The 27,236-nt window shown below is 40.2% G+C and overlaps 2 protein-coding genes across 4 annotated transcripts in view; both read right to left on the reverse strand.

Moving 5' to 3' along the window:
* Positions 1-1,758: 1,758 nt before the first annotated feature.
* On the reverse strand, positions 1,759-8,797 carry pgd (phosphogluconate dehydrogenase). The gene is made up of 13 exons (XM_054609248.1): positions 8,700-8,797; positions 8,245-8,320; positions 7,964-8,143; positions 7,800-7,865; positions 7,595-7,713; positions 7,304-7,373; positions 6,876-7,010; positions 6,581-6,770; positions 5,255-5,385; positions 4,779-4,912; positions 4,084-4,183; positions 2,947-3,069; positions 1,759-2,157 (listed from the first exon to the last, which is right to left on the reverse strand). The coding sequence occupies exons 1-13, from the start codon at positions 8,705-8,707 to the stop codon at positions 2,038-2,040; spliced, it is 1,452 nt and encodes a 483-aa protein (XP_054465223.1). The 5' UTR covers positions 8,708-8,797; the 3' UTR covers positions 1,759-2,037.
* Positions 8,798-10,107: 1,310 nt separating this feature from the next.
* kif1b (kinesin family member 1B) overlaps positions 10,108-27,236 on the reverse strand; it is a 56,014-nt gene continuing 38,885 nt past the window's right edge. For 2 of the 3 annotated variants that reach the window (XM_054609244.1, XM_054609243.1), the window contains 23 exons: positions 27,084-27,221; positions 23,874-23,992; positions 23,328-23,413; positions 22,866-22,995; positions 22,389-22,542; positions 21,976-22,066; positions 21,700-21,818; positions 21,486-21,541; positions 20,092-20,200; positions 19,858-19,924; positions 19,557-19,641; positions 18,981-19,086; positions 17,463-17,577; positions 17,221-17,354; positions 17,073-17,134; positions 16,829-16,974; positions 16,363-16,623; positions 16,160-16,231; positions 15,764-15,885; positions 15,445-15,597; positions 15,044-15,236; positions 14,683-14,801; positions 10,109-13,637 (listed from right to left, as the gene is read on the reverse strand). In XM_054609244.1, coding sequence (XP_054465219.1) covers positions 13,595-13,637; positions 14,683-14,801; positions 15,044-15,236; positions 15,445-15,597; positions 15,764-15,885; positions 16,160-16,231; positions 16,363-16,623; positions 16,829-16,974; positions 17,073-17,134; positions 17,221-17,354; positions 17,463-17,577; positions 18,981-19,086; positions 19,557-19,641; positions 19,858-19,924; positions 20,092-20,200; positions 21,486-21,541; positions 21,700-21,818; positions 21,976-22,066; positions 22,389-22,542; positions 22,866-22,995; positions 23,328-23,413; positions 23,874-23,992; positions 27,084-27,221 — 2,680 coding nt within the window. In that variant the 3' untranslated portion in view covers positions 10,109-13,594. Of the gene's footprint in view, positions 13,638-14,682; positions 14,802-15,043; positions 15,237-15,444; positions 15,598-15,763; positions 15,886-16,159; positions 16,232-16,362; positions 16,624-16,828; positions 16,975-17,072; positions 17,135-17,220; positions 17,355-17,462; positions 17,578-18,980; positions 19,087-19,556; positions 19,642-19,857; positions 19,925-20,091; positions 20,201-21,485; positions 21,542-21,699; positions 21,819-21,975; positions 22,067-22,388; positions 22,543-22,865; positions 22,996-23,327; positions 23,414-23,873; positions 23,993-25,739; positions 25,992-27,083; positions 27,222-27,236 lie in introns of all 3 variants that reach the window. The other variant, XM_054609247.1, reaches the window with a different exon arrangement.

The following is a 27,236-nucleotide window of genomic DNA, read 5'->3' on the forward strand; positions in this document are numbered from 1 at the left end:
CTAGTATTTGAAGTGTATGTATGTGGTTAAGCGTATGAACGACGTGTTTGTTCTGCTGTGTTCCCCTTCAGGATCAAAGCTCTGCCAAGAGGAGTCAAACCAGAAGGTCTTTTAAGCATCCCAGGACGGTTCAATAGAAGAAAGAAGCTATTGTAGCTCAGGTGCACTGAGGTGAGGCTGTGTTAACTGTTTAACAGCAGCTGTGACACAGTCTTGTTAGGTATAATGTTCCTCACTGCTGTGGGGGTGAAAGCATCGCTGTTTGCGTGTTTGTTTCAGCAACTGACAGAACAGCTGAGAACAATCCCCTGATGAGGCTTTAGAGAACACGGCAGGGAAAAGAGTGCTTATACACGCTCTACTATGACTAATTATTTCTTGTTCTTTCGGGGGCCGATTATGCTTCTATTAGACAGCCAAATGTACAGAGATTAAATTAAATAATGGGACTGAAAGATGGGGAATGACATTAAACAAGGCTCCCCAGCCAGATGTGAGCCAGGGACTTTGAGGTTAGGCCTCAGCGCACCCAATGAAGCAGTCATACAACCCCTCATCTCAGGTTGAATGTGTCAAGGACTTGCAAACATTTTAACAAACAGATTTTCTGCTCAAACCTGAATATTTATAAGAGTCCTGAGGAAATAAAACTTTTCCTCAGAAATGACCAAGAACAATATTTTAATTAATTCCATGTTCCATTTTTATGACCCCTCAGCTTCATCTTGCGACCCATTCAAAGGGTCCACTATGACCCACAGGTTGTAAACCACTGATCCAGACTCTCTCAGAAATTGGTCAGTGTATGCAGCATAGTTCATTTTGACCAGTTGCATTTAAAGGAGCTGCTGTGTACTGTATAGTTGGACTGTTTATACAACAGAGAGAACACTTGTACAATTTAATCTCAGCAAAGAGTTCTGCAATAAACGTTACCTTTGGGATATTTCTAACATTCAGTTTTTGTTGAGACTGTAGTGCTGTAGTGTTTTTTAATTTAAATTGAATGCAATACAATAATACAGCCTTGACACTTTCTATCTAGTTGAATCAGTATGCCTGGCATAAATTCATATTTCTTCAAGTTATTGTGCTCCCTTCCCTTAATATTGTCCCTTCATGACCAAAACTGTGAAGGGTTTGCTGTCACTGTGTATAAAGAAACATGTTTCACACTCTTAGGGCCATCTGCTGGACAATCATATATATATACTGTATGTGTTTTGGTAAGTAAAAATTAAAATTAAATCTTAAGTAAAGAGGTAAAAATGAAACACCAAAGTATGGTTTAGATTTTGTACTACCTTGTCATTTGCAAGTGCCTTCAAAATTTCAAGTGTTGATTTTAAAAAGGAACATTATCTATATAGAGAGAGAGAAAGAGAAAGAGATGGATGTAAGTATCCTATGATTTAATTCAGATGCTGATACTGGTCTTGATACAGATTTAAGATTAAAAACGTAATAATTATTTCAGTCACTTTAAAAAACAATTTATAGGATATAGTATTTTGCAGCCATAGTAGAACACTTGTGCATAGATGACTAGTGCACTTTTCAGCCTGTATAATCATACCATGTATCCACTGTATATATCCACACTTCAGACATGTATGACATGATGTATGACAGCCGTTTTAAACTGAATATCCTGTTTATGTATCAGCCAACTTATGTCACTTGCCTGATTAAGTGCTGCACACAAACACATCTAAATCCTGTTTACGGCACCCAGAGAGTAAGGACGCAACAAGCTAATTATAAAGGGATTGAAATCTTTATTTAGCCTAATACAGTACAGTGCAATGGTTCACCTTAATCCAGTGTTAACACCCTGAACCCTCGGCCCAACATGATTGGTGACCATTAGCCTTATAGCCAGCACAACAGCCATAGTATCCAGATGGAGTCAACCTTTAAAAGCCACTTGATAAATAGGTTATAAAGATGGAATGTATAACATGTTCTTCTTCTGTAACAGATAACCTCCCTTCGTCCTTGTATCCTGTTTGTTTTTGAGCGACGTGAAAACGATCCTTAAGCATTGTAGGATGAAGAGGAGACATTTCCACCATGGCCGGTCCAGTTGGTGTGGATGAAATGGCCGGGGTTTGACAGCAGTTCATATGTGTGGGCTCCAAAGTAGTCCCTCTGGGCCTAAAAAACAACACAACAAAACATAAACAAGGTTTTACACCCATACAGAGACTCCAATGATTTATTAGACAATTGTTAAATCATTCCTCCTTCAAATTGCTTGTTAAAATACAACTAGAAAAGTGCTCTCAGTAGAGGGCAGATCTCCAGCAGAAGGTGTCTCCCTCTCCCCTCCCAAACAAAGAAGAGTTTAATGTCACTCACCCTCCAAGCTTTCTAACAGCAAGACAGTGGCAGAGATAACAAAATGTATTCATCGTGTAACTTTTGTGGATCATAACATATCGGCTTGTTTTTAAGCCTTGCCAATTTCCAGAAACGCCTTTTGCTACTGAGGTAGGTTGACAATAGTGAGGAGTCAGCAGTCAATGTTGTTAAATCAATAAATTATGTTTTTTTTAAATCTATTTTTATTGTGAAGCACTGCAACCATGTGAGGTCCTTGAGCATAACGTTATTAATGGGCAAAAATAATGTTAGGCAGATGGGTCCTGTCGTAGCGATATTAGCCATAATTTTTTTTGCAGCCAGAAATATTTGACCTTCTCGTGTAATATGAGATTGAAAATCGACAAACTGACTATATGTATATGCTGATGAAATTACAAAATATTTAATAATCAAGTCCAAAGACAGATGAGTAAAGTCGTTATAAACAACTGTCAGGGTCTTAAAGCCTCAAGATCCCAACACAAACGCACAACCGCTACACGTGATCTCTTTAATCCGATATGACTCCTGGCCATAAGCTCGGTGGGCTCTGCTCTGCAGCAGCAACTGTTGTCTTACCTGGAGGAGGTTGGCTGGCAGCTTTTCATGTCTGTAACCATCATAGAAGGACAGAGCTGTGGTGAAACAGGGCATGGGGATGCCATGCTGGACTCCAGTGCTGACTGTTCTGCGCCATGACTCCTAAAAAAAGAAATGAACCAGGTTAACAACAGTTTGTTTTTTTCATGGAGGTAATGCAATATGGTGTTTAAGGGTTTGGTGTGTACATTTTTGGGGATCTATTGGCAGAAGTAGAATATAATATTAATAAGTATGTTTTCATAAGTGGATAATCACTTTAAAATAAAAATGGTGTTTTTATTACTGTAGAATGAGCCGTTTGTATCTACAGCTCTTCTCCAATGAGCCCGCTGAGTTGCACCACCATATTTCTACAACCACCAAGAACGGACAAACCAATGAGTTGACGACTGAGTTCTGCTACACGCTTGGCACACAGAAGAAGTTTCAGTTGGCTTCAATCTGAACCTCGCCACTAGATGCTGCCAACACAGTGGCCCTTTAAAACAGGAATGGTAATATGAGGACAAGAGCAAGCTCTTTACGGGCCACTCAGTTCCTAGTAAACGAGACCTGTTTTGAGCTAGGTCTAAATTATATTCAGTCCAATCAGTCTATTGCCTTGGGTCTTAGGTCTGTAGGACAATATGTCGAGGTGGATCTGTGCAGACTCGCTGTGAACTTTAGCTTTTGGAGGAGAAGATGGAAAGTGTGATTTGTGATGTGTAGAAAAAAACCCTGCTGCTTGTTAATTAATCATGCTGCCTCCTTTGTGTTTCTCTATTTGGGTCTGTTTGTGTCTACTCAGGTGTGATGCAAACTGTTGTTTTCTATTGGGTTGGGTTCAGGTAGGTTTTCCACATGTACGTTAATAGAAGATCTAAACCAAGAACTCTTGAATAGTCTCAATTTGAATGATGTGTAAACAATGAATAAAACCACAGTGTCATCTCCATAACAATACAGTGGAAGTTTTAAAACTACCTTCCAAAAACGCATCTCAGACAGCTGACGATAAAGCCAACAAGTGGTGCTCTTCACTCTTTTCTTTGTAAAAGAGGAAATATTTTTTTGGGGTCTTTGTCAATGTGGGTATTGCAGAGTGATCTTTGGCCACTTCCTCCTTCTTCTTACCTGACAGTCCTGCACAGCATTACTGAAGAAAGTGTCCAGCAACAAGTTCTGCAACTCAGCGTCCCTGTCAAACGCCTCTTTGATTTTACCCAAGAAGACACTGTTGGGGAGGGTAAAGAGCAGCGTTAGCCAACAATGTTAACAGAAAAAGATTCAGCTCACAGTAAAGGGACATGTCATTACATAACTATGCAATGTGTCACAAAAATACCATAACCAGGTTATATGGTGTCTAACTCTGCAAGTCACACTGAGTGTTATATTTGATTTGGGTTTACGCAACGTCTTTGCCAGATTACACAAAACAAACCAGTGTCACAACCATAATTTCCTCATTCTAATCACTTTACGATTTTACAGGTTGGGTAATATTTTCTTTCAATTACATTTATCCCTCTAGCAACAAAAAGAGTTCACAACCTCCTTTATAGTGCTACATTGAGACTTAAGAAAGACTTATCCCTCTTACCCTATAATATCTATATAATAAAAGTCCTATTCCAAAATCTAAGAAATTGAATTACATCAAGAAAAACTTCTCCATTTTAGTCTTTTTGCTTTCTCAGGAAGTCTCTCTTACACCGCCAAACCACAGTTTTCACCATCCATGTGAAAGAAACCTGTTGACATATAGTTGCACAAGGCAGCAGTGGGGCAAACTTGTGATATGGGGACACAAATGAGGTTAAACAAACCTTCGGATGATGCAGCCTCCTCTCCACATGAGAGCGATTGCGCCGTAGTTGAGGGACCAGCCGAACTCTTTGGCTGCCTGCCGCAGCAGCATGAAGCCCTGCGCGTAGGAAATGATCTTGGAGGCGTAGAGAGCCTTGAGAGAGGAGAGTGAATATAAATCTGACATTGTGACACAATTTGTAATGAATATTGGTCACTCTAAAAAATTTAATTTATATTCATAAATAAAACTTGTTAGTTCGCATGGTGCTTGAGACTGTTTCCGGTAATAGTTTGTTTTAGACTGTAAACTAAACTGTAAACTGATTCTGATAAACTGAGAGCGTCAATCCGTCCGAAAACAGTATCAACAAAAAACATAAACATTATAACCCTCATCATGGCAGGATATATTGCAGGGCTGTTGTATTATACTTCATGAGTTTGAGCAAGGTGTACTTATAAACTGGCAAGTACACTACACTTTGTGTTCTACCTTTCTGATGTCCTCCAGGAAGGCGGCCTTGTCGCCGCTGAATTTAACCCCCTGTGGCCCTGAAAGGCTGCGGCTGGCCTCCACTCTCTCATCCTTCAGAGAGGACAGGCATCTGGCAAAGACAGCCTCTCCTGAAACACAGATATGGAGAGAGATGGGGAGGGAGGGTGAAGGAGACGGAGGCATAGAGAGGGAAAACAAGGTAAGCTCTCTGCATGATTCATGTTATTGGAGTGTCATTTAAAAACAGAGCTCAGTAAACAGTCATTTAGATTTTTTGGAACCCTTTACAACAAATGATCACATAGGTTATGCTAGCTAAGGCCATAGCCACACCCAGGCTGCAGGAACAGCATGCTAACATCAGCATGACTCAGCAGTAGTAATAATACTGTTATTCATGCCACTACTACCTTAGGAAAAAGGGATAGCCAGTTGGCACAGCAAAATGTCACTTAGATCTCAATATAAAAGGAAAACTGTTGGGTAAGCATGACTTGCCAAAAAAACAGCACAGCAAGGTGATGCAACCGGCAGAGAGACAGAGAGAGAGGAACTATCCTGGTTAGGAATGTTTGCCCTATCGGGGTCAGAAATCCATCCATGCATATTGTACCGTCCTGTCAGCCTGCTCCACACAGACTGGCACAGCTCTCACACAATGAAAGCTTTTGTAATGCCTCTATCTCTCTCTCTCCATCTCCAGAGGATCTAGAGAACTGAGAGGGATTGAGGAAACAAATGTGGGGTTTTTTTCTACTACGGCTGCAGGAATTTACTGAGGGGTAAATTTCTGCTACAAAATATCTGCATGATTGAACTTTTACTAAAGGTTTCTGATATATGTCCCATATACAAAATGTCTCTGTTTGGTAGGGCATGAGCTGATATAAAGACACCTTTTGTACTTGATTATTATGCTCCCTGACCTTTATTTTACCCATGGCTGTTTATGAAACAGACAGCGTTACAGTCAGAGCAAAGACCAAAGCTGCAGAGAGTATCACAAATCCTACTTATGTCACCAGAGATGAGCAGGCCACTAGAAAAGCCTTCAATCTTCTTAGTGACAGCCACATATTGATCAAGTTCTCTAGAAGAAGCTCAGTTGGCCACACTGTGCGTCAGCAAAACTAAATGTTAGCTAAAACAATCATAAGGCCAACTGCTCCTCAATCTGTTGAAGCAAGTTGACATTTTAGCATGATGCAATATAGTCTGCCACGTCACCGTGACAAACACAGTTTACTTAAAGCAGCCAGCATTGGAAGAAAAGATAGGGAAACCAGATACTTCCTCGTCTGCAACCTCCTTTCTTCCTCTTACCGATCAGAGTCACAGGTGTGCCGTACTCCAGCGCTGAAATGGCCGTCCACTTCCCTGTGCCTTTCTGTCCAGCACTGTCGCGGATCTTGGGCAAGAGATGTGTACCATCAGAGTCCCTGTATTTAAAGATGTTAGCCGTGATCTCGATCAGGAAGGAGTCCAACTCTGTCTTGTTCCAGCTGTCGAAAGCCTGAGCGATTCAACAACAGTGTGATGAAATATAGTCATTTCATTTGGTTATACTGAACTGGCATGACACAAAAAATACTAACCAAGGTTACAACTTAAAGCTCACCTGTGCCATTTCATCGTGGTCCATACCCAGAACATCCTTCATGAGGTGATAGGCCTCACAAATCAGCTGCATGTCGCCGTACTCAATGCCATTATGGACCATTTTCACAAAATGACCTGCACCCTCATCTCCAACCTGCACAAGCAAGCCAATCAGAATATTCTTAGCCGACTTTACACGACAACAACTGCTACAACCGATAAGTACATTAAACATTCAACACATATTAGCATGCTAACATCAGCATGACTCAGCAGTAGTAATAATAATACTGTTATTCATGCCACTACTACCTTAGGAAAAAGGGATAGCCAGTTGGCACAGCAAAATGTCACTTAGATCTCAATATAAAAGGAAGCAACTGTTGGGTAAGCATGACTTGCCAAAAAAACAGCACAGCAAGGTGAGAGATATTATACAGCACTCACCCAGTCACAACAAGGTTCTCCTGTTCCGACCTTGGCAGCGATGCTCTGGAAGATGTCTTTTAAGTGTGGCCTTCAAAATAAAGCAACAGCAAGCATTTCATTGATTATCTTACTAAAAAATAGATGAATTAATCCACTCAGAGATATTCACTGTTTTACAATGCCCAAGGTCCCACATGTGTCCAACTTTATCAGGTGTCACTCTGTTTATTTTAGCATTTCTGTGCCCTACATCCAACATCTAGCATGAAGCTGAAAGTGTGAGCTCATAAGACGTTTGTGATGACTCACCAGGCCTCTTGGTGTCCTCCCGGCATGAGTGAGGGTCCATAACGCGCCCCTTCCTCTCCACCACTGACCCCACTGCCGACAAACAGCAAGCCCTTCTCTTTCAGACTCTTACACCGCCGCTGTACGTCAGAAACACAAATACTATGAGAATTTCCACAAACAGAAATAAAGATTTCTCTGCAAACAGTTTTCCTCCAAGACCTACTGTTGTGTCTCTGTATTCAGAGTTGCCACCATCGACGATGATATCCCCAGACTCAAGTAGAGGAACCTGAAGAAGAACAATTGCGGCACAAAGTGAATTAATGTAACTACATCGACTCAATTTTCCACAAGAGATCGGAACACAGTTCAGAATGAACTACCAACCAGTTTGTCGATGAAGTCATCCACAGCCTGTCCTGCCTTGACGAGCAGGATGATCCTCCTGGGCTTCTTCAGCTTGGACACCATGTCCTCCAGAGACTCGGCTCCGATCACCTTGGAGCCCTTCGCCTCATTCTTAAGGAAGTCATGCACCTTGGACACGGTTCGGTTGTAAGCACAGACCTGTTGAAGAGGTTTGGTGAGTACTCGGTGAAAAGGGGATTAATGGAACAAGTTTTACTGCCAGAAGATATGGGGAGTGAACAGAGAAGTCATCATCTTACCACGAAGCCATGGTCGTTCATGTTCATGATGAGGTTTTGGCCCATGACAGCCAAACCAATCAGTGCAATGTCTGCTCTGAGGGGAGAAGAGGAATAATCACATTATCTGGGCGTCAGGTCTGGGACTGAGCATCAACAACGATTAAATACAACTGTCCACAACCACACTAAAAACACTTTAATGAAATGATATATTATTTATAATGCATCTTCACTCTTTTTAATACTAGCGGTTATTTTCAGCCTCATGTTCATAATTCTACTAGAAACTACAGCTGGTTAGCTAACGAGCTAACAGCTCCGTGTACACTAACAGGATAGTAAGGTTGCTATAAACAAATGAAACGTCTAAGGTTATAAAATCTCACGTTACAATGATTTAACCACACGTATATGCCACTTCCTTCTCACTTTAACGACTATTTAAAGAAGTAAAAACTAACTGGAGAACTTACTGAGCCATGGTGCGAGGTGGATCAGGTAGTTGCAAAGTGACAGCGTTCAAATGACGGACGGGCTCCACTTCACTTCAGATTTCCTCCTCGCTCGATTTTTTACTTCCTTGTTCTTTTCAACGTCACGAGGGTGTGGAGAGGCTCGCGGAGAGTAGCCAATCAGATGAGGGCCAGTAAACTGAAGCGATGTTGTTCCCGAATTCTCATTGGTCCAGAATCGTGAGCCGAGGTATCCGTTCTCCCATTGGCCCTTTTCGGCCGTCACTTACAATACGTCAGCGCACAACCCCCAGGGAATGGGGGCCGTTTCATATCAATTGACACTATTTACACAATAAATTTAACAGAGGTATTTTCTGAACGTCTGTACGTTTAATTAAGTACAGTTTTGAGATAATTATACTTTATTTCAGAGATAAATATTATTTTCACTACTTTTATTCTGATACATTTATTCAAAATATATAGCCAACTCACTATTACTATTTTCAGTTCTTATATGAACAATAGTGCGTAAAATACCATATATTGCTCAAGATAAAACCTGTGGCTTGTGACCTCTTATGTAAGACCATTGTTAACTTGGGGCCTCTTGTCACATTTAAGATGTCTATTAGTTGGTTGTTAGCAGTAACACCAAAGAGTAATTTAATTTAAATAGGCCTTTATGGCCCAAAGAAGTAAAATTTAGTAAAATTTAATTTAAAAGAAAAAGCAAATATAAGAGAAAAGAAAATGACTACGAAAATGTGCAGCAGACCTCTGTTTGTACCTCTTTCCTCTCACATTAATCATTTCACTACCACTCAAGGTAGAAAACTACCACTGAAATTTGCATTACTACAGTATACATTTAACTGAATTTTGTGAATTAATTATATTATATATATTATTATATATAATATTATATATATTCCATATGTTTCTTTTAAAACTGCTTCAATCTACATAAAACATTTTTTTTTATATGAAATTATATTGTGTAATACAGAAAAGAGTGCACTATGTTGTAATTAAGGATGGATTATGAGATAGGCCCTAACATGTGTCATGAAATGCAGAAAGGCACAATGTTGTGTAATTTATCCTTCCCAGTTGAGATCTTCAACTAATAGGGAGAGTCCCAGTCTGCTATCCATGCTGTATGTGATTTCACACAGCTAATCCATGCACCATGCCTCATTACTGGAAATCTGTGGCAGATCACAAGAAAATGACTGTTCTAAACCAGTTTAATGTCAGAACTTCTTTACATGCATGAGAGGCAGGGAGGAGGAGAGAAATACAGATTTTTTTTTATTTTATTTTTTTTACATACACTTGAAGTCCATTTCTGCATGAAAAAAAATTAATGTTAAGTTAGGGATGATAAAAGTATACAAAAAAAATGAACTAAATTTGTAGTTCCATTTTTAGTATCTTCAATATATGTGATACTAGGTCAAATTTTGACTTACTTTGTTATAATTAAGTATTTTTGTTTTCCTCATTCCTATCTAATCAGTTTTTTTGTTTTCCTGGTAGAGATGTGGTTTAGTAGCACAAAGGTATCAGGAAGTTGTAACATGTAAAAAAAACAGGAGAAAATCGGAGTCAAATTGCACAAAGGAGAAGACAAACAGGCTGCACTTGTTTTGCTAATGCACATTTTTTTTGTTTGCACTTTTATTTTTGCCTCATTCACTAAACAGTTCAATGGTGCAAGATTACCATACACAGAATTAGGATATCTGCATGACACATCTATGCTATACAGCGAATGGATTATAATTATTACAAATACAGTAAACATATTTACATTTTAATTCAAGCTCCATACAACACAGATATTTACAAAATAAGTATGAAAATGAAACCAGTCTGACAAATAATGTACAGTGTTAATGTTGTGGTTTGCCTTTTTTCTTTTGGTGGACAAATCCAAAGGGAACGCAGTTAACTGATATTAATTGTCAGAGGGGAAGATGAAAACTATCATCGCTAGTTTTGTTTTGAAAGGCATCAACGGAAAAAAAAATCAAAGTGTTGAGGTGAAGAAAGACACCATTACAACAATAGTATACTGTCATTTGAGATGTCACTAGCTACTTCATATTATATTCCCTGATATTAGAAACAAATTAAATGAGTTAAAAACCACCCTTATTTTGTTATAATTCAAGCGGCTGGCTAGCATGAGTAGTGAGTAATATTCTTCAAATCAAAAGCAAACTTTCACTCAAACTACTTTCTAATAAAGCGGAACTAATGTAACTCAACTCCCCTGAAAAAGATGCAGTGGGTCACACTTTAGTTCTCTTTTTTTTGTTAAACGATGGAAAAAACACACATCTTCATAGTACATTCAACGCTCTCCCAGTTCGGACTGGAAGAGGCTGCCACACCATCATTTGGTTCACTCTGAGTAGAACAACTAAACCGCACAGACTTTATTTGATCAGTTAGTTGAACGTTTTATTAATATGTGCAAAGAGCTGCAAACTAATATGTACATTGCAAACAATAAATACACAATCCAAAATAATGTACCTCTGCAAATGAGTCAGTGAAGTGAAAATGTTTGCTCTGACCGGTCTTCATATTGATACGTGTCTCACACAATACGCTGAGGTTAATGTGAGGTACGTTGCACTGAGAGCTGCGATCAGTGCATAGATAGCTTTTCATTATTATTTTTTTCCTTAAAAGACAACACATTTTCTCAGAAACAATTCAGCAGGTTTTGGTTTCTCTGACCAGCAGGTTGGCTGACCCAAGGGCAGTGACTCCACAATTTTCACTCATTCTGATTTCTGAGGCAAATGTTTTCTGTCTTTACATCAGCAACCAATGAACATATGTCACCAATAATTGCAATAATATTTGTAACAGGCAGTGTCTACCTCTGTTTCAAAACCTTCAACCCTAATGTCCCTTTCATATGATACAGAAGGCATCCTACTGGTTGGTTGGCCAGCGTTTTTAAAGCCCATCTGTGCTTGTCACACTTCTACCACTTGAAGAAACAGAGGTACAATTTATCAGGAGCCAAATGTAGCAGCTGTAGTACGATGTACAGAGCAAATATTTTCAGAAACAATATCAGAAACAAACTTTTGCGTATACATCGTCCCTTTAACATAACTTCTTTCTTTCTTCCTTATAAACTATCTAGCTATCCAGTGTAGCCTTGATATGTGCTCTTATCAGTAGTCCTGATAATCATAAATAATCATGACCTTAACACGTGTGATCTGCCCTTGTCTTGCTATAGATATGTGTTAATGTGCAAAATAAGGTTAAACACCAATACAGCTGGTTACAACTTAAGAAATAAATGCCCCGTCACATCTTGTATAAAACTTCACTGTGGAATGATTAAAAGCATAATAGAAAAAAAACAATGTTAATAATTAAAAAAAGAAATGTCAACCTAATGGGAGTTAGATGAGTTTCAATTCAAGAACACAAATATAAAATAACAAATGGAAACCTGTGGTGCTGCTGAACAGTATGTACTCATTTTTAGACACTATCACTGTCATGACAGTGAGGGGAGTCATGCGTTCGACTATTCATTATCTGTCCTTCAGGCTATGTGTTAGCAGCTTCATCAATTATCTTCTGGCGTCAAGGCTAAAGCATTGCAACTTCAATCTCTTTCTTACTTCTTCCTTCCATTTCACCAAGTTTTGTTTTGTCTTCGGTATCACACGTATGTGATGGCTGAACTAAATATCAGGCTCAACATGTTAGTGTAAGAAAAACTGCTAGAGGAGCTGAGAGGAATGTTTTAAAACGAGAGTTAACTACCACACTGATCCCAGAACAGACTGCATGTACAAAGCATATTCTGTCCTTCTTTCTCCTCCTCCTCGAAACCTTGTTTGTTCTTTAGATGAAAAAGCGAAAGGACAGGGACAAATATCTACTCCTGCAGCAACAATCCATTGTCACGTTTTCACTGATGAGATATGATGTATTTTGGATGTTGACACAAATGCATGATTGTAAGTAATCGCTTGACTGACGGCACTATCGGGGTTGGCGTTGGAAAATGTGCACAGACTGAGGAGTGGGATCTAAATATCACATGGATGACAGTGGGAATCCAGCCCCGCCCTCTGGGACACAATTTTTTTCAGACTTAACTTTTTGTTTCTTTAGGCCGTTTAGGAGACGGCAGAGGGGAGCTAGAAGCGGTGGCCTGATGCAAATCTCATGAAGAGAAGAAAAAACTATTAATTCATTAGCAGCAATAGATCTTGAAGTAGCCTTGCTTTTGTACATTTTCCCTTCATGGTTTCAACTTTAGGTTATCTGATTTGTTTACATTTTTTTGAGTAAGCAAACCTGGGTAACTCCTGAGGACTGCTGCAGTTAGCATGCAGGCATCTCAATTAAAAAAACAAAAACAAAACCAAAAGACCAATAATTGAAATCAAACTCTTCTCGGGAGACAAATAACACTGATAGAGACAATTTCTTTACAGATGATTGGCAAACTGAAAATTAGTGGCCAGAAACAGTTTCTGAAGTATCGTGCACACACAAGTAGACTATTACAACATGCTACTAGTAAGGGAGTTAGGGAATGACGACAAAGCGGAACAAAAATAGATCGAAACATTGTCATAGAAACAAAAACACAAAAAGCCGAGGAGGAGGAGGAGGAGGGGAAGAGAAATAGAGAGGAGGAAAGCTAAATTGACAGAGGGTTGTTGGCGGGCGAGGGGGAGGCAAATTTCTCTGGAACTGAAACTTTTAGTCGCATGAAAGGAGACTTAAGCCACAAGTCTACTTACAAGAGAAAACTGTCAAGAATCACAATGATTAATAAGTGTTAACACTTGGTATGTTCAAAAGGCTTGCCAGAAAGAGTGGAAGCCGAGGTTTCTGTGTGCCAGTCAAGCCACTCAGTTCTTCATTAGGCCGGTGCGCCTCCTTGCCAGCTTAGATCTGTGGGAACAGGATTTTATGTTGTGAAGAGATGAGAATGCACTTTTCTGAAGAATGTAAAGTTGCTTCTTGTTAAGGGTAGTATAAGGGCGCTTTCACAAGCCATAGTTTGGCTAGTCCGAATCGGAGTGAAATTGACACTTTTGTTGTTGTTTTCTATCGAGTCTGGTTCTGTTTCACAGTGCACAATTAAATTGCTGAGGGGCATGTACGCAGGAGCAGGGCAAGGTATTTTCAGTTTGACTCAGCACTGATCTAATGTTAGCATGAATCCTTTCTACTCCAGTTCACCTGTGGACTTTATTTAACATATTCTGTGAGTTCTTTTCAGCCAAGATTTCAAATAAATATTTCACTTCTGCAGAAGTCCAAGTAGTCCACATTGGGGCGACATATATTAAGTTGAGGTTTAGTTATCCTGTTCCAGGAAGTTTCCAGCAAGGTGACAATTCAAAATATAATGGAATATAATGGAGAACGGCTCTCAGGCCTTCTGTATTGTTCAACCTGTAAGGCACTTTCAGTAGACCTCGAGTCACTGGCATGACAGCCTTGACCAGACAGATCTGTGGCTGTGATCTCACTTTATATGCAGCATATTTCCTCTGTTACACACTTGTTTTATCTAACAAAATGTGTTATGATGACTCCATGAGTCCTCTTTTTGACTCCATGAGTCCCAATAATACATGTTTGTCATATTTTATGTTTACAATAGTATAATTACTTTTTTAAAGAATTTCTTGGGCCCCTCCTCTGCCACCGGTCCTCTCCCACTCATGTTAACCTGTGTCAATCTTAAGAAATGCTTGCGCAGGCAGCCCACATCCTCTGCGTTTTGGTTCACTTCTTGAAATTGGGTAAGATTATGTTCTCACTGTTATTGAACCGCACTAGGCAAAATGTACCCAGTTGTTTTGGTCCGCACCAGAGTATGATGCTGCCCAACCAAAATGCCCCTATCAGAGTTGAGCCGAACCAGAGTTTTATTAAAAAGGACTAAATGTTGGCTTGTGAAAGCGCCCTAAGAGAAGTGTGTGTGTACCTTATCGTTCCTGCTAGCAGAGGGTTAAAAGCATACAGCCAGTCATTCATGTCTTTCTCGTTGTTGGCCTGCAGCAGGATTCCTCGATGCTTTGTGCACACAGCAAATGTGTTGGGAGTCTGAAAAGAAAACATCAAAATATTTGTCATGCTGCATTTGTGTTTTGGGTTTTCTATCCATTAGGGTGCTTAAGGAGAATAGTTTTTGAAAGTTGTTCATGTTATTTTTTCACATTTTTGTGAAAGTCTGATAAACATGATGTCGTGTTTTCTCCTATCAAGGGATAGACAGGTATTTACTGAGTGTTCAGTTGTTCATCTGTAGAAAGTAACTATTTGATTTGGATGAATTGAAACTCTACCTTGAGCATGGCCTGCTGGTCTTCACTATATTCCACCTGTGCAGTGGAGAGATTGAGGACACCCCGCTCCACCGGGTCCTTGTCGCTGTTGTAGATGAAGACGTAGGGCCGGCGCACAACCACAAAGTGCTTCACCCACGAGTTGGAGCGCGGCTCCATGAAGCTTAGGAAACCTTTCTTTGAAACAACCGATCTAAATAGAAGCAAAAAAATAGAAAAATCTCGTTTTTTTTTAAGAAGTGCTTGTTTTGTAGCACACTAGGTTCAGAAATGAAAACCACATCATTTCTGCTTGGACTGGAAAACAAGATTATCCATTTTTATTTGGGCTGCATCACATATTGTATTTAAAATAAATGACATTGCTGCAACAGCAAAAGAGCTAACATGTCAGCACTCACCCTGGCCTCATTTCTTCAATATCAGGCACCAAGTTGAGGAACTCGTTCTTTCCAGCCCGTGCAAGGTAGGAAGTCTCCAGAGATGGAACCATGGGGAAGTTTTCATAGTCTGAGCAGGAGGGACTGCAGGCACGGGAGCTGTTCTCTGGGGTCCTTAGGAAGAAAAAGTAAACCAAGTTAACATCATGGTGACAGCCTGCCAATACATTCTATCTACAAAAATGAACAGCGTTTTTAAGTATGGAAGTAAGCTTGCAATATTCTATACAGACACTGATAGAAATTTAGACATTAAATATGTATTAAATAAAGGTTTTACTTCTGGTCTATGGAACCACAGCGAGAGTCAGACAGAGAAGGGCAGGTGGAGGAGGGGGTGAGAGTGGCGCTGCTGAAGCTGGTCACTGATGGGTCACGTCCCATTGGTGAAATGTCCGACAGCTGAGGGGAAAAGAAAATGAAATACTTGTTAAAAAACAACCCTGTTTTATTTGCCAAGGCATACACTACAAGAGGATAAATTATAGATTATTGGAGAGTACACTGCTGATACTAAAGTAACATTAAGTGACAAAAAGTAGATGTTCATTTAAGGGTAACATGCCTATTTGCTACATCTCTACAGAATACGAGCGCTGAGATCAAGCTATACCAGACAGTGTACATGAATGAACCACAATAAAAGTAAAGAGTTTCTATTTCTATCATTACTCACCTTGCAGTCACTAATACTGTTGACCACTTGGTTATATTCACTGTTGAAGGTATGTGTCAGAAGGCGCAGGCACTACAAGAAAACAAAGATTAGACTGATCTGATCAAAGCGGAGGAGAGGAGGCAGCTGCTACTAGTTGATAACTATGCAGCAAAGAATAAATCATCGGCGTCAGTATCCCATAATACTGAAGTTACTCTCACCTTAGAGGCCAGCTCCTTCTCACGATCCACCAGGCTCTCAATGTCGGCCGAGTCGTAACCGCTGCTCTCGCTGGGCGTGATGGCGCTTTCAAAGGTGGTGCTGGAGATCTGCGAGGAGATGGAGGTGGAGGTGGACAGGCTGCCTGAGCTCATGCTGGGAGACAGCAACTCGCTCAGGGACTTGGAGGTGGGAGCTGTTCCCACGGGAGCATCGTCTCCCAGCTTCTCCCTCAGAAGGAGCAGGTGACGGGTCTTCTCCACCTGGATGAACGGCAGGGGCGAGATCAGGTACAAGTTTAGTTTCCATCGTTAGATGAAACTTTGAATGAGGAAAGTGGGTATTTTTCTCTCAGTGGGATACAAGACAGGGACATAGCGGGGAGATTAGGGAAAGCTTTGGCAGGTCATAAAAGGGGGAAAAGAGCTTTCTTTTTTTACTCCAAGATTGCAGGTGAGTGTGACCCACCTCATGCAGCTGCTCCATTTTCTCCAGCTCCCATTGGTGCTCCAGGATGAGACTGTCTCCTCTTGGCCTCCAGCCGGCCAGGTTTTCCTCCCCACGCACATAAGCCACCGATGTGTCCAGAATCTTCCTCCTCCTCCGCTGCATCCCTGTTGAGGACAAAAATACACATTAGGACAAAACTCTAAGAGAAATCCAGATAAACTGAAGGCTTGTCTTAAAACATTGCTTGATGTTGTCTGCTCACCTGGGCTTCCAGAGTCAGACATCTTGCACAAGCTCAGCTCGTAGATGCCAGTGACACGATTGCTGTCAAGAAGCAGAGGAAATTCCATTTTAGGAATACTGGATATGACATGATCCAGCTGTCACAGTATGGCAGTCTGAAGTCTTACCAGTCAGGGGTTTTAGAGTATCCACTCCCAAAGAGGTTCCTGAGGGAACGGGGAGGGGAGATCTTTGCGTCTCGGGAGTAGAACACCATGCAGATGTCTTTGGTAATAATAGCAGGCTGGATGCAATGGTCCAGCTGTGAAGAGGAGACAAAGTGAAGATGTTAGATACGTTGACATACAGAGAGGTAAAAAAAAATAGAGCTCAATGCAAAAGGTTAAAACACAGAAGAGCAATGACTGACCTCCAAATATGCAGACAGGGTCATGTAGATCTTCTCTCCATATGGAGTGACTCGGTTTAGCAGGAGGGAGTTGTGCAGGGAGCTGTCCCACACTGCCTCAAAGCGGTAGAAAGTCCTGAAGGGAAAAACCGAAAAAACTTCACTTGTAAACAAAATTACAGAGAAATGAACTTGCATAGTGTTATCTTCTATAAAGTCCTAGACAGTGCTTTAACAACAGTGTGTGTGTAGGATCTATTCTTAAACTACAAAGAAACAAACTAAACACATTTTGTAAATAACCACATAGTGCGTCAGATATCATTCTGTGATTGATGTGGTGAAGTGGCCCTCGCACTTATCCTTAGTCACGACAAGATGTGAGGAAGCAGGTGAGAGCTCGACAATAGACACAAGTTGATCAGGAGCGACAGCAGTTAACAGTGTCGGGAATGTGGTGGAGTGCAGCGAGCTGTGTGTGTGAGCCAAACAGCGGCAAGCAGAATATAAAGTTTATATGTTTTGGATATTATATTTACGCTATGATACAAATAATATACCTCATAGTATCAATGGAAAGATCAGACTGCTTTACAGATAAACCAAAAGGAAACATTGATCTATGCTATTTAACAGCACATTGTTTAAAAGGCTCTTTCAGGGCTAACACTGTTCCTGTCTTTGGCAGCAGGGGGCGCTCTTACCCACAGACTGAGCCAGTGCTGCCCTGTTGGTGCCTCAATGGCCTTGGTTGTTATTGAGCTATGACTCACACAGTGAATAACAGCTGAGAGGAAAGCATTCATTTGGAATCTGGGTGGCACACAAGACCAACATACTGTGACACAAACCAATACAAAAAAAGGGTTTTGCATTTGCATGTAAGATTGCCTTTACTTGTCAATAAATATGTTGAAATGAGATTGATTCTTTTAGGTGCTAAATGTTGACGGATGTAAAGGCAGACCTAATGCAACATGCCAACAAAACACAAACTGTGGAGAACTTATTTCTATGAATCTATAGGACTAAAGAGAAGCATAAAGGTCTTTCACAGAAGGAGCCTTATGTTCTCTGATCACTGGTACCTATCAATATCCTTATCAATAGAAAGCCTGAGGACAATTAAGAGTCCAGCCGCAGCAGGAGGAGAGAGAGAGTGCACAGACAAAAAGAGAGAAGCACAGAGAGTCAGGCAACAGAGACAAGGGAGCAAATTAACAGGAAAATTAACAGCAGTGAAAATGGAAATGGTCATGCAAAGATTCCACCGAACCTTCAGCTTTTTTTAAGACGATGATACACACAGATGTTGGCTGATACTGTTTTTAAGACCCATCAACCCTGTGGCAATAATGGAAAATTGACAAAATAACGGAGTTGATATTTGCTATATTAAAAAAAATGTGTTTGAGGTTAGGCTTGGACTAACAAGCAGAATGTCAGTAAGGAACCTTCTCTTAGCACCAATAAATCCATTAAAACCTTGAAATGTTGTGTCCAATGAATATATGCAGTTTATTAGGTACAGCTGGCTACCTGTTGGAGTTGTGGGACGACTTGATATTCTTTGCAGAAATGATGTTGAGGGACAGGACAGCATCAGCAGCGCTATCGTCCACTTCAGCCTTGCTCCTGATCCGACCTTGTGGGACACAGCAGCACAACATCAACATCTAAAAATGCCTTGTATAGAAACTCAGCCACATAGTAGTTAAATAGCCATGTTGTCACAGTGTCCAGACACACATGCCTGTTTACTCACAAGCCTCTCTCTGGATCAAAATATCAGCAGCTCAAAGTGTTAAATGTGAAATGTAATTATTTTGTCCATCAGTTACAGCTACAGTATAAACTACTTAAAGAAAGAGGCGGCCTGAGCGAAACAGACAACTACACAGACTGGAATTATGACAGGAAATATTTCCACTGCTGCCTCACAAGCTTCCTAAGAGACAATAGAAGCTGTTGTATCATAAGATCAGGGTAACCACTGATTGTGCTTTGTGAAGGAGGAAACCATCATGCAGGAACAGCTCTTCTCCTCTATTGTGAAACAGCAGTGTTTTGTTTCTCTGGTGCATGTTTGCTGAACGAGTGACACCCAGCGCTCACCCACTACAAGCTCGCGAACGTCCTTCCAGTGGAGCTCGCTTCCCTTCTCATGGATGAGAGTCACTGTGATCCTCCGCTGGATCCCCTGCAGCACACATGACAGGAGCTTAGGATCATATTGACACAGCTAGAACTGAATTAAGCTCCTCAATGTTTCTTGTAAAGAAGTATTATTTACTGGATTACAAGAAAGAAAATATGACGTTCCTTTTTTTTTTTGTACGCGTGAGCACTGCAATTGACTTTATAAAATGTGTGATCAGTGTCTGTGATTAGTAGGAATTGTGTAGATCTCCGGTACCTGGTGCAGTAGGTAGGTGCCATTGCAGGGCAGTCCTCCACTGTGATCCACTACAGCTGGGATGTACCTGTGAAAGGAGGGAGATTATGCTTATTATGTCATACTTACCAATTATAATATCTCGTTTACTTTTTTTTAATAATTTGTTCCAAGTTGAAACTACAAGATCTAACATCATGTGTCATTTTTAAATGAGACTGTGTGTGAATATAAGATGAATGTGTAGACACTCACTCTCCGGTGGGCTCCAGTTCGCTGATCTCAAACCAGACCAGCAGGTCATACTTGCTGACGCATTGACCCAGGTTGGACTTGGTGATGGTGTTCAACTTGGTAGCTGGAACTGAAATACAGACACACACGCTCTATATTCATTTCAGAGGGAATGAATGAAAATAAGTGATATAACTATATAAATTCTATTACTAAATGGAGGCTAGATGTGATGTGAACAAACTGCTGAATTTGAACCGAGCCATCAGCCCACACGTATTCTGTAATAACATTACTTAAAGGACGTGTTAATCATTAAGTCTGTTATTACTGAAATAAGAGGAAACTGGCAGGAACAAAAATGACGTTCAAACCCAACGGTTGCACGTACTGAGATAATATAGGGAGCTAAATCACAGATTACACCACACCCTGCTGTCTGACACGTCAGGATTATGTTCCTGTTGAAACAGGCTAATCTCTGAGGCACACAGCTACATTCATTTGTGTACAATATGGCTGAAATGAACATGAGATCTATCATAATTGGACTGCTGCTGAACCTGTAAAGGCTTAAGCCTTTGGATTCAGATGTATTCTGTGAATGCTGCTGTTTGTCAGTAATCCTCTATGATTATGATACGTATATTTTTTATTACTTGCCTTAAAATTCAGCATATGCAGCGGATTTACCTGAAGGTGTAAGCTGAGGTCAGTTTGTAAGAGACAGGGGAGGGTTGGACTGAGCTGACTGGACCGAAATAGACCTGCAGCGAGTTGCAGCAAAATAACCACTCCAGAGCTTTTTAGTGGTACTGCTTGCAGTCACAGAGTACCACATGAGTAAAGCACAGCACTAGTCTAATCACTACAACAAAGGTGCATCTAATGCCTTAGCTACTACATTGTCCGCTGTACCAACCATGGTGCCTTGGAACAATGAACACAGGGTCATTTGGCACTGGGAGGAAGATGAAGTGAGAGAGCTGGTCAGCCTCATCCTCCAGACTGGCTACGGCAGAGGAAGCCAGGGCGTTGGCGTGCTCGGACAGCGTGTCCAGCACTTTGACGTTCACATAGCCACTCATCAGGTAGCGGACCAACTCTATCTTACGGGTATGGTCTGGGGTTTTTAATGTATAATATTGTACGAATGGTGAGGGAGATTGGAGGGGACATGTGAAAAAGGAAATGTGGAAGAGGGAGGATGGAGTTGGGTAAGAGGATTATGGATGGTGTGAGAGTGATTAAATAAGAGACAAAAAAATCCAAAGGAAGCGAGAAATGAAAAAGTGGAAGGAAATATGAGGCATGCTGATAAAACCATAACGAACAGAAGAAATATGCTGAAATGAGGGTGACAGGTGATGATATTGCTGTTAAAGTATCTGGTGTGATGACATTAAAATCCTTACCTGGTCTAGACAGAGGCATGGGAATAGGGTAGTATTTCCTAGACGCTGTTGGAGGACTGTTAAAATAAATGTACAATTAATTTCCATTACAGAAACCAATTCTAACAAAATCTACCTGGTGTACCAAATGTGAATAATTACAGCATAAGAAAAACATTTTTTAAAGTGATACAGATGAACTTTACAGAAGCATGTCTTTATAAACCACACCAACCTAATCAGGTCCTGGCCATGAAAATGCAGCGGGTGCTGCTGGTAGTGGCCGAACACTTCAAACACAATGGGCTTGGTCTTGATGTACTCAATGAAGGACTCTGTCACCTCAACTGAAATCTGCTCCAACAGTGAAAAAAGGGGGTGTCAAAATTAATTAACATAGAGTTGATATACTATAGCTTGTGTGTGTGTGTGTGTGTGTGTGTGTGTGTGTGTGTGTGTGTGTGTGTGTGTGTGTGTGTGTGTGTGTGTGTGTGTGTATGTGTGTCCTTACGTTCTGGACGTGGTAGAAGCTCAGAGGAGCTCCCTTGCCAGTGTTCTTCAGAGGCTCTGTGGAAAAAGCCTCATCATGACGATGCAGGAAACTATGGAAAAAAACAGAAATGAGTGTCAGTGTGTCACTTTAATTTGTAAATAAAATGAGGGTCATTGAGATTGAGATAGAATTTGAGGTTGGCATGGTAAATGTTTCTTTAAATGGTTAGGTGAAGCTGTATCAATCTTCATGTTGTATTGTGAACTAAAATCCAATTACTTTCAAACCTACACACTCAGTATTACATTTAAATTAATTTTGCTTTAGTAATATTATTGTTATTTATTAGTTTCTCACTCAGAAAAGCTGTATTTAACTGTATAGCTTTGATTTTAAAATTGAGTTACAAAAAACAAGGATGGTGGACTTACTTGAATTGGCAGAAGATATCTGCATACTCAGGCGGGACGCCATTGGCCTGGAGCACTGTAACACGGAAGGTAAAGATGCTGCCCACCTCCAGCTGGCCTGCCAGACCATCACCACAACTCAGCTTGGTGTCTGCAATGTTACCAAGCTTGAGGTCTGAAGAAAACACAGGGCGAGGTTAGGAAGACTTGAGCTGAGCTTCATTGCAAATGAGCTGCACCTGCGATTGAGTTTTGCAATCTGCATATGAATTCTAAGCTCTGTACAATACAATCAGACTGGGTTCCGCATATTATCAAGTTTGTGATTTGTAGAAACATTCCTTCACAAAGTAAGAAAAACAGCATCAGTCTCGTTTCAATGACTATACAAGTGAAGCCCTTCTTTGCATTCAACAGGACCATCTGCCCAGTGTGTGTCCCTTTGGGCTGAGAGGTCAAAATTTACGAGCAGAGAGGATGAAGGTCTGGCAGTCGTACCCATATCATTGATTCTGTTGAGCTCCTCTGAGGGTGTGATGACCTCTGAACTCTGGCCCTGACCCTCCACAATGCGCAGCTCTTCCAGGGACAAGCCCGAGCGGGTCATAACCGTGGAAGTAAAGTCATTCTGATTGGATAAAAAAAGAGATAGATGCAAGAGGAGGAAGACATTAGTATATAGTAGCTGGTACCGAGAAAAAGGAATACATTCATCTCCACCTGTAAATGCATTTATATATAATTGTGCCACATTGAATGAATTGAGGAATAAGGCTGAAAATGTGCCATTTCTTATGTATTTGTTTTTAATAAATAGAATAAACAGTTTAAAACTCCAACAAAAAACAACTTGTTCTTCCAACTTCACGTTTTAACGCAATAGTACACACCCACTCTCTCACAGAGAGAAAAATGTGCATCTTCAAGCTTAAAACTACTTTCATGTGACTCTGGGCTTACCTTTTTGAAATACTCGTCATCAAAGGAAATCTTGGCAGTTCCCGACTGTCTAACTCCTGACCCGTAGTCTGGGGCCTCCTCATCAGCTACAAAGGGACAAACCATACTTTTATCAGGATCTATCGCACACACACACACACACAGAGCTGACTTAAGCTGTCAAAGCACATCAAAAGGAATACACAGATAATCTCAGGGGAACTTCTCTCTGCCACCCGATCTGTGGCTTTTCAAAATGTTCTCAAACTGAAATCAAAATAAAAGTTTTAACTATTTATGTAGCTATTTGATTTGCATTAAATGTATTTTGGGATGTAAATATTGAAAAATGGCACACATATATGGAAGTGATACACAGTCGTGGGCAATAAGTATGTTTTTTAACTGCTATACAAAACATATTTTTTTTAATCTGAAAGCTTTTCATATATCTAAAATAAACAGTCTGCTTCACAAGACATCATCACACAAATGACTGATTAGCAGGACGTAGCCTGTGCATGAAGATCCTAACAGTCTCGCTCATTAATCTCATTAATTACTCACCAGCTATAGCCTGGACCCCCACACGCAGGAAACCACGCACCTCGCCCTTCTCTGTTACTATGGCAACACGGTGCACCAGTGGTACAGGGTACAGCAGGTTGCTCAGGTACACGAAAGCTCTGAGAGTAAAAAGGAGGAGAGAGACTTGAAAACCTGATTCTGGTGCAGTGTGTAACAAAGGCTGTCTTTGGATCCAGACAAAATTATAATATGGGTATATATATATATATATATATATATATATAAAAAGATAAATGTCATCTGTTGCATTTAATTAAGCCTATTAAAAGCTAATTAGATATGTACTTATTAAAAAGATAAGACAGTTTAAGATCATCAGTTTGACAAATGTGTCTTCCAAATTCAATTCAAAACACCATAATGAGCACAAACATTTCCAGTGTTAAGCATATATTAATGACTACTCTATAATGCAGTAAAATATTAGTGACAATATGTTAAGGAAAGAACCCAAAAAAAACAAAGAAGAAAACAGTGAACATAAATCATAATTGCTCCAGAGCACTGAAATCAGAAGCAGTGACAACAGTGTGGTGAAGGATCACCTGGGATGCAGCAGTAAAGGCTGTAAAAGAGTGGTTTATTGTGTCGTATTATGGCCATGTTGGTCTCTATCTCACACACTCACTGACATTTTGTTCTGAAGGGTTTGATTTGTTTTGCTGCACCCCAGGTGACCTACTCATTCTGTCACCCCTCCCTGCTCCTCTCCCTTTTCTGGGAGACTCAAGGCTAAGGTGGAGGAAAGATATCAATCTGTAAAATCTCTCAAGTCACAGTGACGAGGTGGCTGAGCTACGGCTGTTGCTGGGCCGGATGGGCTTGCAGCAGGCATTTATCTAACACCGTCACACGCTGTTTATTACCCAGCTATGACGTTTTTGGCAGTGATGCAACGTGTGCTGTGATTTCAAATGCTGCTGCAGCATATCATTTTGTCTTGACAATGAATTAAACAAACACCAATAAGCATGAGAATGTGACTGTCAACTACTAGTTAGTTAATATGTTGGCAATAATTTCCAAAAGCAACGTTAAAGCAAATACAAGGTTATACAAACAAATGTAATAAATAAAATCATAAAATAAAAAAAATAAAAAAACACCAAAAAAAGGTTTAAAGGATTTAACAATAAAATAAAAAGACAGTTTATCAACTTAGACACAGCAAATACATGTATTTCACACACAGATGGGAGTTAATACAGTCAGCACTGTGATGGTGGCGGAGGATGAAACATCACGCTGGGAGGAGGTGGAGAAGAAAGGATGGTGGCTTTTCAATTTTGGGGAACTGAGTCTAAATTATTATAACTCATACAAAGAAGGCCTGTGAGCACAGACGCATGACTAATCATGTTAAATTATAAAATGGTCCAATTTATTTCTGCAAAGCTGCTATGAATACATGATCTGATTCTCAAAACATATTTTTACCAAAGAGGGCTTTACTGATAATTAATAAGGGATGTGCTTTTAGTATTTGCTGATTTGCCAGCTACCAAGATAATATGTAAATTGATGTTATATATCCTGCATACTTAAACAGCTACTGAACACTGCTATTGGGTATTATCAGTCTGTCCATCATCTATTTTAACATATTCATAGACATTCGCTACACTGAATGAATTCATCCATTTACATGAGTTTTCTTTCATACTTTTTACAGGAAATGTTTTCTAACCTGCTTTTATTAATCTTTGTCTTCGCCCTCCTTGCTTAATTTCACTCTACATGTGTGTATTTAAATATAAACTACCCTAAACCAAGCCATCATCTGCCCAAACTCCTGTTCCAGTCTGTGTGTGGAGGACGTGGTAATGCCACTGCACAGTCACCAACCTTCCCACCAGGATGAACCAGGGGGAGCGGTCATAGAAGGGATCCTGGCCGTCACTGAAGATGTCTGAGCCCTCTTCGGTGCCGGCATCTGAGCTGGTGTCATCCACAAAAGCCTCATCATCAATCAAGTCAGACATCTCACTCTGTCGCTCGTCCGCAAGCTCTGTGATCTCAGAGTCGGTGGTGGAGAAGGTAGGCGAGGGAGTGCGGTCAGCCAGGTGCTCATTGACACAACCGTGGAAGATGGGAGAGCTGAGCGGGTTGGTAGTTTGGGTAACAGTGGCAAGAACCAAGGAAAAGTAACAATGGAGTAATAGAAGAGTTAACGAGACTTCATCAAGCAGAAGATGTGATATTTCACTTTGGCATTGCTTTCTTACAAATAGTATGCTGTTTGGTAGTTTCCTACATCAAATAAAATATAACGTGTAATGCACCAATATAAAAAGGTAAACATTTTTAAAACATTTGAGTTGCAAAGTAATCAAACACCAACATTGATGATTCGACATTGATTTGTAAAGATGGACCACGCTTACTTTCTTCTATCTAGAGGTTATTTGATGGTCAGCTAAACCAAATAAAATAGAGAATTGGATTTTTTGATACTACTTAAGCTATTGCAAATGCAACAGAATGATTCATTTAATAAAGAGCTGGTATTAGGAGAAGCTGCAAGTATCGCAGCAATTTGTAGAAACTGAAATGAAATGCCACTTTAAAGGCTAAACATATAAATCTTCTAATGTATGCTGGCACAAGAGGATAAAATACAAAATGCTACAAATTTCCACTTAATCACTATATTGTTAACAAACTTTTGGACTGAAAGGGGTATCAATACGAGAATGGCAACAGACACGGCAAAATGATACAACAGATAAATGAAAATGACATAATTTATGATAAAAAAAAAGTAACATAAAAACAATTCCAAATGTGATGTCAAATAAAATGAACAAATACACAAAGAAATACTGATTATAAGTGACATGAAGTTAAGAACACCAAATACAATCACAAATGTGACATCAAATTATAAACATGACAAAATATAAAATGAAAGATTTATGAGGAGCAACAAAAAAAATTATTGCAAAACATGTGATGGCCTTGATACACAGGACTGTAATGATAGAAAGAAATAATCTGTCAAACATAATTTAACCATGAAAATGAAAAATGGAATGGAAGGAAATGCATGGACCCATTTCAAATAAAGCTACAAAAACAAAACATGTCAGAAATCAAACAAGAAACAAGCACCACAAGGAACGGTAATCAAACAGGATGTTTGGTTGCAAACAACAGTAACATATATAGTATTTTTTCTGCGTTACGTACCTCCCCACAAGTTTAAACCAGTGGAAGCGATCATAGAAGGGGTCATTTCCTGTCATAGTGCCTTCGCCCTCCTCCTGGTTTGTGGAGGCCATTTCTCCAGCACGGTCGTACATCTCTCTCATCTGTTCCAGCCTCTGCCTGCAAATGACGACA

The sequence above is a fragment of the Anoplopoma fimbria genome, chromosome 12, assembly GCF_027596085.1.
Source record: "Anoplopoma fimbria isolate UVic2021 breed Golden Eagle Sablefish chromosome 12, Afim_UVic_2022, whole genome shotgun sequence".
In the NCBI taxonomy this organism is placed as follows: Eukaryota; Metazoa; Chordata; class Actinopteri; order Perciformes; family Anoplopomatidae; genus Anoplopoma; species Anoplopoma fimbria.